The sequence below is a fragment of the Oncorhynchus gorbuscha genome, linkage group LG07 (assembly GCF_021184085.1).
Source record: "Oncorhynchus gorbuscha isolate QuinsamMale2020 ecotype Even-year linkage group LG07, OgorEven_v1.0, whole genome shotgun sequence".
Classification (NCBI taxonomy): Eukaryota; Metazoa; Chordata; class Actinopteri; order Salmoniformes; family Salmonidae; genus Oncorhynchus; species Oncorhynchus gorbuscha.
The window spans coordinates 30,480,855-30,494,012 of record NC_060179.1 but is presented as its reverse complement, the minus strand read 5'-3'; the positions used below and the strand labels follow the sequence as shown (position 1 = coordinate 30,494,012).

The following is a 13,158-nucleotide window of genomic DNA, read 5'->3' as shown; positions in this document are numbered from 1 at the left end:
TTGTTGTGGAAAGAGGAGAGAAGAGAAGGCAAGGGAAGCAGAGAGGGGGATGAAAAGCAGGACAATGGAGTGTTAAAGTACAGCTCTGAATCAGCATAGAGACGCCAGCTAAATAGACACCAGAGAAGTATTTATAGTGTGTTTTATAGTTTTTAAGTGCGATGACATGAGGATAGGATTGAGAGGGACATAATTGCTAATGCTCTATCCATAATGGATTGATTCTGGTGTGTATTGTGTTAGTGATCACTTGGTCATGTTAAGGTGTATCCAGGGAGGTGTGTGCGTGTGCATGTATGTGCATGTGTGTGTGAGTGCAGTACTCACCAGACAACCCGTGGGTCTGGCCACCCAGAGACAGTACAGTGCAGCCTGACACACTGCTTCTCCCACACCGTGTGGGAGCGAGGCTTAATCACAAACTCTGGGGCGTGCATCAGGCTATCCTTGTTCATACGCTTGTGGTGCTCCTCGTTCTCATAGATCTGGGGATCAATGTGTTCATTAAGCCTTCATAGAGCCTTCGCAAGGCGGCTCAACACATTCTCAGGCATAACAGGCACAGCACATTATCATAGCACATTCTCATGGTGCAACAGTAAAACACTATACCTCCAGAACCCTGGCAGAAAACCCTTGCCCATCAATTCATGATGCATCCTCGAAACAAACACAAGGCATTTTACAAGGCATTTGCGAGGTAATGAGTCAGAGCTGAATCCTAACTTGATATCTGTGTAAGTAACAAAAGTACAAATACAAAAAAGTTACATGGGCTGATATCAAGTTATGGATTCGGGCATCTGACCTCTTTACATATGCAGACTCCATGCACTTCTCTGGTCACAGCGAAGTCCTAATGAGTCATTGATTTATGATCTCGGAATAACTATGGGTATGAAAACCTACTTCTGGATCCAATAACCCTTAACACATCATCCGACAACACTCGATGGACACTACCCCTCTGTGTCTTAAGAAACCAGAGCTCCTGAGGAACGTCTCACCCAGTGACATGACGTGTTGGCAGAGGGGTGATAGTCTAAATATAGTGTGTGCCCCCCCCCACTCAATGGTTACTGTAGCTCTTATGAGCAGGATATTCCTTGGCATAAACACTTGAGTGAGGGACACAAATAAGCTTCCAAGGGGAGTGGAAGCAGAGAAGAATGAATCAATGGACTGAAACATCGCTCTTGTGGCAATAGTTTTCCTGTGATACTTTGCTAATGGATTTCTTAAGGTGTTCCCTCTGTGATGTCACAAACGTGAATGTTCTTCTCTGTGATGTCACAAACGTGAATGTTCTTCTCTGTGATGTCACAAACGTGAATGTTCTTCTCTGTGATGTCACAAAGGTAAATAAATACTCTTCTCTATGACGCCACTGAGGGAAACAATGTCACTCTGTGATCTAACAAAGAGAAAGAATTGTCCAGTCAGAAGTCAACAAACTAACTATAATGCATTACGATATCACGATAGAGAGTATTTTCCAGTATTACCCAATGTGATGTCACAATGGAATCCCACCCTCTAAGACGTCACAAAGACTAAATATTCCCCATTCTGCTGCCAGGAGGGAGAGTATTATCCAGTATTCCTCAATGTGATGTGACAAAGGAACACACTCTCCTATATGATCCTATCAGGATCCTGAACTAACCCTCTTGCTCAGGGAGATGCGCTCGGCTGATTCGCGCATGGACACCTTCCTAGACGTCTGCTCCGTCCGCTCCATCTCCAACCCGCTGGTGAACAGATTCCTCCGGGCCATGTATCCAGCACTCTCCTTCACCCGGGCCTCCTCAGTATCCGAAAACCCACTGGCATATTCCTGACTAGGGTGGGGGAGCAAAGCCAGGGAGGGGAGTGGGCAGTGGGGTTATTTTCATGGTCATTGGTCAGAACCACTCGCTGAAGAAAAAAAAGAAATCACTAAGGTTCAAAGGTCGATGGCTCGTTTACCTGCCCCTGAAGATGGGCACTACATAGCCGATAATCTGGTTCTCTTTGTCCATAGCCAGGTAGGTGGGCTTGGCTCTCTTGGGCATTGGGCTCAGTCTGCTCTCCTCCAGGCCAGAGTATGAGGAACTAAGTCTAAGACACAGGATAGTGTCAGTACAGCAGTGTAATAACATCCAACTAAGGTGAATGTAATCTGGAGGGGTGGATGAGGAGGAGAAATTAAGTTACGGGGCATATTAATCATCAACATGGAGGGTGGCTTAGGTGGGTTTAGCAGCATTTTGTTTTGGTAACGATCTCAAACTGTGCAACAAAAATAGATAAAAACCTGAGCACAGCAGTTAAGTTCAAAATGAATTATCAACCAGGAGGGTGACTTTGGCGCATTTATCTGCATTTCTATTCAATCTCTCAAACTGTGCAAAGAGGAAAGAGAAGAACCCTGTGCACAGCAGTGCATCGTCTACCAACAAACCTGGTGTAGCTACAAGGGATAGGCGTCGTTCGTTCATGCAGTGCAACGACATGTCTGCAATGACAAAATCAAAAGATAGAATTAAGACACGGCCGGCCGTCTGTCGTCAGCAGTGTGCGGCGTTTGACACTTGTTTTACTATCTCAAACTCTTTGCACACACACACACACACACACACACACACACACACACACACACACACACACACACACACACACACACACACACACACACACACACACACACACACACACACACACACACACACACACACACACACACACACACACACACACACACACACACACACACACACACACATAAAATGGACCAACGAGATGGAATGAAATGAAACATGGTGGTCAAAGGAGAGGAGGTGAAAGGGGGGAGACACGCAGGCGACCTCATCCCACTTGAAAAAGGAATAGGAGAGGAGTGATCCGCAGCTGAAAACCCCACCAACCTGAAACTCTACGAACCGAACACTCAGCACGACCATTATTTGGGTTGCACCAAATTGATTCTCGCAATATCAACAGGTTGTGCACAGTACTGCGCATTATTGGCCAAACAAATCGCCAGGGAATAAGAAACAGAGCCCCACACATCACGTATGTGTCTGCAATGTGCATACAACCAACACGTGGCTCATATCACACGTGATAATCCCGTACAACAAACGCAGGCCAGATCCTTGAGAATGGAGGGTGGGATCAGGATTGGAGTCATTCTCCAGGAGGATGCTGGCAGTCGATCTCCAACTAAAGCAGAGACGCAACACATAAGAACATGTTTAATAGAGAAAATACCACCAGAGCTCAGGAAGCACGTCTCATAAACCAAGACAATTTTCACATCGTGTCTCTGTACTCCCCACAGGTCCCTCACAGCATACTGTGTAGTATGGGCTGTTCACAAGGGAGTAATATAGATTCTAGACCCTCTCCCTGGGAATAGCTCTGGGAACAGGGTGACAGCTTCTGGGGCCCTCGTGGGGGGTTGGGGGGGGGGTGACAGTGTCAAAGTGCTGATAAGGAGAGGGTGGGAGGACCACAGGAGCAAAAAGGGTGAACGGGAGGAACCTACCAAACCCACACAGTGCCTGGACGAGTCTCTGTCAGTGTAAACAGGGAGAAGGTGCGACAGAACACTGACGCCTATGAAACAGAAAAGCAAACCCATCAGGATCACTGTTTCCCCGTCCCAACCCCCAAGGACCCCTGAGAATGCAACTTGGCATTGTAGGATCAGGGTTGGAAAAACACTCATCGAGATGGATTACGATAAGGCGCGCTCTTATTCCAGAATGTGAATGCAGAAAAGGCAATCCGCATTCAATTAGTATTCCTAGCGGAACAATTGGTATGTCAGCACAATACCATAAACATCTCCAGTTCATAACTGCTGGTATGTCACCATCGTCAGTATGTCACCATCATCATCAGACTATAATAAACACAGGGAAAGCTGGGTAAATTCCTGAAAGCATGTGGTTCAATCATGAAGGCCCAAATGAGGGACCATTAGCTACACAGACACCCTTTGACCTCCCATGCACACTGTCAAGGCCAGTGTATTGTATGTACACTACAGAGAGGCCAGGTGCTCCTAAAAGAAAGACCCCCCCCCAACATTTCAACACGCCTTCGTCCAATAAAATAAAGAATTCAAACAGCAATTAATGTCCCAGGGGCGGCAGGTAGCCTGGCAGGTAAGAGCGTTGGGCAAGTAACCGAAAGGTTGCTGGATCGAATCCCCGAGCTGACAAGGTAAAAATCTGTCATTCTGCACCTTAACTCAGAGGCAACTTCAAACCATGTCTCCAGAGCACAAAGAAGCAGAAGGCTCTAGGAGAAGTATGCTTAGAAGCCATATGCTTTATGGACTCACTCAAAGTCTTTGCTTAGTGTGAGATAAAGTCCCAACGGAATAGTGCACTGGCTGAACAAAATAAAACCTCTTAATAGGGAAACGCGACTTTCAGAAAGGAAACAAATGAAACTGGGGTTTAGACAACTCGAAGAGATAATTACCACAGCTCACATTCCCTGGGACATGGTATGCACGGGCCAGGATGCAATTTCAGTCTATAAGCCACACACCATACCATTGAATTATATAACATTCCTTTAAAGCTTGCTTCTACCCAACCTTCGGCAAACATTTTATGACGACCGAGTCAATGTGAATCTGAGTTTGTCCTATTTCTGGTAAACTGAACTATAGTGGGAAGGGTTAGTCTCAAAAGAAAAAGTGCATTTGTTCAGAAGCAGTCGGGGCAGCGTGCAGCAAACACCGCTATGAAAGCTGGGATGCACAGTATCCATGCTTAGGGCTCCTTGGAATTTCATGCAGGATTCACAGACATATTCTATAATTTTAGAATGTTTTTAGAGAAAATAGGTAAGGTTGTAGAACGTTACTGGGAGTGGTAGAAAACCTTAACACGGCAGGTGTAGAAGCAGGAAGTGGAGGAGAAAAAAAGAAAATTGGTAGAAGCCGAGAAATGATGGTTACTAAGCGGGGACCACCAAGATAGGTGGTATGATATGGTGGTGGGGGGTGGGGGGGGGGGGGTGGGGGTTAAGAGGACAGCAGAGGTATCTTCTGACACCAGTATGGATGGGATGGATATGGACCAGAGCTACTGTACTGCTGGGTGTCTTCCTCCTTCTTACCCACTGCTGGCACTGAGAGCGGCACTGGCACTGGCTCTGCTGCTGCTGCGACGGGCGGCATAGCTGCTGCTGCTGCTTGACTGGTACTGGCTAACAGCCGATTCCAACTCCTTGCTGCGGTAACCACGGTCATAGTGGCGGTGATGTTTCTGGTAGAAAGGTGTGGATCCCGACATCCTGCACAAGCCCTGAATTCAGCCCGAGTCTTTTGTAGTCTGCCTGTCGGCTTAGCTAGTGTTTGAGAATGGTTTTGTTCAATACAGTTAGCATTGCTCCAAAATGTAGTCTATTTTTGTAAGCTTTTAATTGTTTAATGTTTGGTTTTCATTTACAATTTGTCCTGATAATAAATTGTTGTTATTGTTTTACTTTATATAATTACAGAGGAAAGGTTATGACCTTCATTGTCTCTATTGGATTAGAGGGGATTTTTCTAACATTTTTGGGTGTCATATTTATGTCCAATGCACTGTGCACATAACTCAATCTACTATCAACTTTTTCTAATAGTTTAAATAGCCAAATAGAATTGGATAGATGTAGAATTTGAATCTTTAAGGATTTTTCTAATGGTTCTAGGCCTATACTTACTGCATTTAAATTAAAAGATTTTCAGATTTGTTAAATAATTAAGGACTGTAACCTGTTCTAAAAGCAACGGGTGCATTTGTTTAATCCAATAGGGCACCATTTTAGAGTGAGGAGAGCTTGTGAATCTGAAATTCCAAATATCAGTGAGTGCACGGAGGCTGACATAGCACAGGATCACAAGGCAAAAAAAATCACACCATCGACATGCACACAAAACCCACAATAATATTCAGCAACAAATTGTCAATATATATAAAACTCCTATTCTTGTGATGGAGCGGTAATTTATTTTGACATCACTTACCTAGGTCAAAAAGCTACCAACTGCTGCTGCTATAGCAAAGGAAAAAGTGATCCAACTCCAGGTGTAAGCCAACAACGCTTAATATCCAGGCAACTCCGCAGGTAGGTGCGGTAGCAGAGGACAGGGCAGCCGTCTACTCAACAAAAATAATATTGGCACTGGGAGGAATGGCCAAGCCGCAGACGCGTCCTTTTATGGTGAGCAGGCCTGATAAATATAGACGGGAGCAGAACGGAGGGACGCTATCTGAACTCTCAGAAGACAGCAGCACACCCAACCTAGTTCAGTTAAATGTGAATATGTTGGTCATTGCCGAGTACAACTTATTTGCAACGTTCAAAATGACTCCACCTGTTGGCCTATATTGAAGGCTATGCTAGGCCTACTGTACAAAACATCTGCAGCCTGTCATCACTCAGCGTTGCTGTATTTTTGACACCATTTAAAGAGTATGGTCATTACTCATCGTCAGTGTCCCGTTAACTGATTACTTTATAAGTATGGTATTTAAACATCGGTATTTCCTTATACGGTATACCTTACATGTATTAATGACTATCAAGGTTATTGTCAATACATCATATTCACATATGGAAAGGTCACTGTAGTGCCTGACATGAACATGACATTTTGGTTAGACCTTGTGTGCCAATGAAGTGATATTCCTCTTCATTTTAATCTTATTTTGCCAGGTAGGCCTATATACCACTCTGATCGGTCTTACTGGGCTGACCTCCTGATCCCATAACCTGGACTTCATCTTCAAGAGGAATAAAAGGTGGAATTTCCGTCTCATACTGTGCCTGTGCCAATATTCCTACATTTGACGAACGGTTGTCTTGGCTCCTCACCAGAAGAGCTTCAGCTGTGTCTGTGACTAACTATAGCCATGCTATTTTTGCCTGTGCCACACAACAAATGCCGGTTAGCATTGTTTGTGTTTGTGATGGCGCAGTGTCTGTGTGTGTGTGTCTGAGAGAGAGATAGAGAGAGATATATATATATATATATATATATATATATATATATATATATATATATATATATATATAGAGAGAGAGAGAGAGAGAGAGAGAGAGAGAGAGAGAGAGAGAGAGAGAGAGAGAGAGAGAGAGAGAGAGAGAGAGAGAGAGAGAGAGAGAGAGAGAGAGAGAGAGAGAGAGAGAGAGAGAGAGAGATAGAGATAGAGATAGAGAGAGATAGAGATAGAGAGAGAGAGAGAGAGAGAGAGAGAGAGAAAGCTCATACCCATCATTTTATTATATTTCCTTGTCATTGGAGTCTGGATGGAACTCCACTCCTTGCAGGCAATAGTCTTTTGACCCTGCATGTGAAATTGACAAACGTGACGTTCCCTGAGTAGTGAGTGAATACTGAAGCGATGAAGAATCTAAGACGAGGCCTACACATGCATGGCACTGCAAGACAACAGTCTGTGGTTCACTCTTTACTTGTTACAACTTTTCAAGACAGGTGATCCAAGTTTAAGCCTTATTCCTAGCATCACTAGACAAACATCTTCATCGCGCTATTTCCAGGAAACAGATCCTGAAGGCATTTTTGATATCTTTAGGAGTTCCTACTGATACGGCCAATCAGAAACCTATGAATGTACAATATAACATAGGACCAGCCATGCAGGTCCTATAATTCAGGATTATTGGATCTCTTTGGGATCAGCTCTGTGCGTGATTGAACATCAAAGGGGATTGCGCTCTTATTCAATGGGGTTTAACCTAAAAGGTCCAGAGATGTACTGTAATCTAAGGCTTAGCCCCCTTTCCCCTAACAGTGTGTCAATCATCATTCACATTAAGGATGTATTTCTTGAAAAAGTCTCCCTCCCAGCCAGGAATGTGATAACATGGTGGGCTAATGACTTCATCACACCCTGCAGTAAATCAGAAGGATGGTCCAATGCCACTAGTGTGTCTATATCCCAATTGGCACCCTATTCCCTATAGCGCACAATGTACAATGTGCATTTCGGAAAGTATTACGTTTTTCACATTTTGTAACATTACGGCCTTATTCTAAAACTGATTAAATCATTTCCCCCCTCATCAATCTACACACAATACCCCATAATGAGAAAGTAAAAACAGGTTTTTAGAATTGTTTGCTAATGTATTGAAAATAAAAAAACTGAAATAAGAATTCAGACCCTTTACTCAGTACTTTGTTGAAGCACCTTTGGCAGCGATTACAGCCTCGAACACCTTTGTGTGAATGCTATTCATTGACTACAGCTCAGAGTTCAACACCATAGTGCCCTTCACTAAGCTAAGGACCCTGGGACTAAACACCTCCCCCTGCAACTGGATTCTGGATTTCCTGACGGACCGCCCCCAGGTGGTAAGGGTAGGTATCAACACATCCGCCACGCTGATCCTCAACATCGGGTGCATGCTCAGTCCCCTCTTGTACTCCTTGTTCACTCATGACTGTATGGCCAGGCACGACTCCAACACCATCATCAAGTTTGCCGATGACACAACAGTGGTAGGCCTGATCATCAACAATGATGAAACAGCCTATAGGGAGGCGGTGAGACCTGGCCGTGTGGTGCCAGGACAACCTCTCCTTCAACGTGATCAAGACAAATAGATGATTGTGGACTACAGGAAAAGGAGGACCAAGCACGCGGCCATTCTCATTAAGGGGACTGCAGTGGAGCAGGTTGAGAACTTCAAGTTCCTTGGTGTCCACATCACAAACAAACAATCATGGTCCAAACACACTAAGACAGCTGTGAAGAGGGCACAACAAACCTCTTCCCCCTCAGGAGACTGAAAACATTTGGCATGGGTCCTCAGATCCTCAAAAGGTTCTTCAGCTGCACCACCGAGAGCATCCTGACTGGTTGCATCACTGCCTGGTATGGAAACTGCTTGGCCTCCGACCACAAGGCACTACAGAGGGTGGTTCGTACGGCCCAATATATCACTGGGGCCAAGCTTCCCGCCTTCCAGGACCTCGAAACCAGGCGATGTCAGAGGAAGGCCCTAAAAATTGTCAAAGACTCCAGCCACCCTAGTCATAGACTGTTCTCTCTGCTACCGCACGGCAAGTTGTACCGGAGCGCCAAGTCTAGGTCCAAGAGGTTTCTCAACAGCTTCTACCCCCAAGCCATAATACTCCTGAACAGCTAATCAAAGGGCTACCCGGACCCCTCTTTTACGCTGCTGCTACTCTCTGTTTATTATCTATGCATGGTCACTTTAACTCTACCTACATGTACATATTACCTCAATTACCTCGACTATTGATATTGTTATTTTACTGCTGCTGTTTAATTATTTTTTTACTTATCTATTTTTTACTTAACATGTTTTTCTTAACTTGTTAAAGCACTGTTGGTTCATTAAGGGTTTGTAAGTAAGCATTTCACTGTAAGGTCTACACATGCGCATGTGACAAATACAATTTGATTTGATTTGAGTCTTCATGGGTATGACGCTACAAGCTTGGCAAACCTGTATTTGGTAAGTTCCTCCCATGCCAATCCTCTCAAGCTCTGTCAGGTTGGATGGGGAGCGTTGCTGCACAGCTATTTTCAGGCCTCTCCAGAGATGTTCCATCGGGTTCAAGTCCGGGCTCTGGCTGGGCCATTCAAGGACATTTGGAGACTTGTCCCGAAGCCACTCCTGCGATGTCTTGGCTGTGTACTTAGGGTCGTTGTCCTGTTGGAAGGTGAACCTTCACCCCAGTCTGAGGTCCTGAGCGCTCTGGAGCAGGTTTTCATCAAGGATATCTCTGTACTTTGCTCCATTCATCTTTGCTTCAATCCCGACTAGTCTCCCAGTCCCTGCCACTGAAAAACATCCCCACAACATGATGCTGCCACCACCATGCTTCACCGTAGGGATGGTGCCAGGTTTACTCGAGACGTGACACTTGGAATTCAGGCCAAAGAGTTCAATCTTGGTTTCATCAGACCAGAGAATCTTGTTTCTCATGGTCTGAGAGTCTTCAGGTGCCTTTTGGCAAACTCCAAGTGGCCTGTCGTGTGCATTTTACTTAGGAGTCGCTTCCATCTGGCCACTCTACCATAATGGCCTGATTGGTGGAGTGCTGCAGAGATGGTTGTCCTTCTGGAAGCTTCACCCATTGCCACAGAGGAACTATGGAGCTCTGTCAGAGTGACCATCGTGTTCCTCTTCACCTCCCTGACCAAGGCCCTTCTTCCGTGATTGCTCAATTTGGCTGGGCGGCCAGCCCTAGGAAGTGTCTTGGTGGTTCCAAACTTCTTCCATTTAAGAATGATGGAGGCCGCTATGTTCTTGGAAATTGGCAACCTTCATAGCTGCAGACATGTTTTGGTACCCTTCCCCATATCTGTGCCTCGACACAATCCTGTCTCAGAGATTTACGGACAATTCCTTTGACCTCGTGGCTTGATTTTTGCTCTGACGTGCACTGTCAACTGTGGGACCTAATATAGACAGGTGTGTTCCTTTCCAAATCATGTCCAATTAGTTGAATTTACCACAGGTGTACTCCAATCAAGTTGTAGAAACATCTCAAGAATGATCCATGGAAACAGGATGCACCTCATAGTAAAGTGTCGGAATACTTATGTAAAAAAGGTATTTCAGTTTTTTATTTGTAATAAATTTGCAAACATTTCTAAAAACCTGTTTTTGCTTTGTCATTATGGGGTATTGTGTGTATATTGCTGAGGAAATGTTTGTATTTAATACATTTTAGAATAAGGCTGGGGTCTGAATACTTTCCGAAGGCACTGTATAAAGCAGTATATAGGGATTAGGGTGACTTTTGGGACGGAACCATTCTACTTTAACCACGTGCCTGCAATTGTTTCTGGTGTGTTGGCAGGCTTGTCAGTAAGTTATCTTGCCAACGAGCATCACACTAGTTTGCCCTGGTTATGCCAACAATCAACAATCCCACAACGTACAACTAGATAGGAGTGGGTGTTGTGGATCGTGGCGAGACAGAATCATTTCAAGCTAGTCTTCTGTGAAACTCCCACTGGAAGTTGGTCGATTGTGATTATGAATGCAAACTTTGTTTTTGTTTCCACCTCTATGAGACTATTACCCCCTAGTGGTCAATATGAGCAGTGCAATATGAGGTCATGTTTAGAGACAGTATTATTTGATTCTGGTCAGACAGGCACAGGGCAGGCTTTTGTTCTAGCCCAGCAGAAAAACACAAAAATCACTAACCAATGCCTACTGGGGAAAACTGGTTGAATAAACATTGTTTCCACGTCATTTCAACCGGGAAAAAAACTACGTAATGACGTTGGATTTGCAAAAAATCCTCCAAGCAAGGGAATTCCGTAATTTTGTTCACCCTTTCTTTTCCTAAATACACAACGACATAGTGACACTTGTTGATTTCACGTTGAATTCACCATAGTTGACAACTCAACCACATGTAAATCAAAACTAGACGTTTAACTAGTTTTATTAGATTGTTTATTATTAGATTGTTTAATAGTTTTGAGATTTAAGCTCTCCTCGCCATCCCAGTTTCAAGTAGCAGACCCTTTGTATCCTCTAAACATGAACACATTAGGGTCTCAATATATTGTTCTCCATTGCTCATTCCTGTCGTTGTAGTGCAGCACCTGTTCCCATAATTATTTTTTATAAAATAACATTTTATTGTTCGTATACACATATTTAGCAGATGTTATTGCGGGTGTAGCGAAATTGTTGTGTTCCTAGCTCCAACAGTGCAGTACCCAACAATACACACAAATCTAAAAAGTAAAATAATGGAATTAAGAAATATAGAAATATTAGGATGAGCAATGTCGGAGACCGGAGTATATATACTTTTGATTTTGTAAATAGGGATCTTTTATTCTATAACGACAGGGGTTTTAGGTGTCCACAAGTTTGCACCTATACTTGCAATAACTGTGGACATGGGCTGGGAACCCTGTGGGGTGAGAAGGAAGGTGTGTATGGTAAGACCTTGGAATACACTGTTGGATATGCCAACTGACAGAATTGCTAGTCAAGTTTTTCAATGGAATCTACCCATAGGGGGAGCCTGGGCAACTGGAATGTCTGACCGTTTTCTGACTGTTAACATCTGTACGAAAAACAAATGAAGGGAGACAGATATTATTAAAAAACAATTGTTGATACAATATGAGGGGGTGGGGGGGTGGAGAAGATGAATCATAAACCCAAATTGAGAACCTTTTGTTTGACGAGGTGTGAATTCATATGTGAGAGAAATATTATGTATAACCTACCCAAAAGGACTCCCGAGTTGCGCGGCGGTCTAAGGCAATGCATGTCGGTGTAAGAGGCATCACTACAGTCCCTGGTTCGTATCCAGGTTGTATCACATCCGGATGTGATTGGGAGTACCATAGTGCAGCGCACAATTGGTCCAGTGTAGTCCGGATTTGGCCGGGGTAGGCCATCATTGTAAACAATAATTTGTTCTTAACTGACTTGCCTAGATAAATAAAGGTTAAATAAATAAAGAATTGCAATTAAAATAAAAGCAAGATTTTTATCCATTGTATATTTACGTTTGCAGAATATTTAGATAAAGCCTGCAATAAAAGAAAAAGGGCTACCTATAATTAAATTATTAAAAATATTTAACTTCTATGTGGCAAATGGTACGTGTGTATATAGATTGGGTACAGGCTTGTCTCCCACATTAATCTTCTATGTAGTAAATGGTACGTGTGTACTGTATATAGATTGTGTACAGGCTTGTCTTCCACATTAATCTTCTTTTTGTGTCAGACTGGGTTCAAATGCCTTCTGTTTCATTTTTCTGTACTTATTCATCTTTATATGTTATGTATGTATGTATGTATGTATGTATGTATGTATGTATGTATGTATGTATGTATGTATGTATGTATGTATGTATGTATGTATGTATGTATGTATGTATGTATGTATGTATGTATGTATGTATGTATGTATGTATGTATGTATGTATGTATGTATGTATGTATGTATGTATGTATGTATGTATGTATGTATGTATGTGTATATATACAGTGTATGGAAGACACATTTCAGTTGAATACATTCAGTTGTACAACTGACTAGGTATCCCATTCCCTTTATATATATGTATGTACAGTTGAAATCGGAAGTTTACATACACTTAGGTTGGAGTCATTAAAACTC

General features: G+C 43.4%; 1 protein-coding gene across 7 annotated transcripts in view; it reads right to left on the bottom strand.

Moving 5' to 3' along the window:
* myom1b (myomesin 1b) overlaps positions 1-6,261 on the bottom strand; it is a 37,825-nt gene extending 31,564 nt beyond the window's left edge. The window contains exons 1-6 of one of the 7 annotated variants that reach the window (XM_046356147.1): positions 6,017-6,261; positions 5,122-5,298; positions 2,444-2,497; positions 1,969-2,100; positions 1,667-1,841; positions 328-485 (exon numbers count right to left, since the gene is read on the bottom strand). In XM_046356147.1, the coding sequence (XP_046212103.1) occupies positions 328-485; positions 1,667-1,841; positions 1,969-2,100; positions 2,444-2,497; positions 5,122-5,297 (695 nt within the window). In that variant the 5' untranslated portion in view covers position 5,298; positions 6,017-6,261. Of the gene's footprint in view, positions 1-327; positions 486-1,666; positions 1,842-1,968; positions 2,101-2,443; positions 2,498-5,121; positions 5,353-6,016 lie in introns of all 7 variants that reach the window. The other 6 variants (XM_046356146.1, XM_046356148.1, XM_046356150.1 and 3 more) reach the window with 6 other exon arrangements.
* Between the last annotated feature and the right edge of the window lie 6,897 nt (positions 6,262-13,158).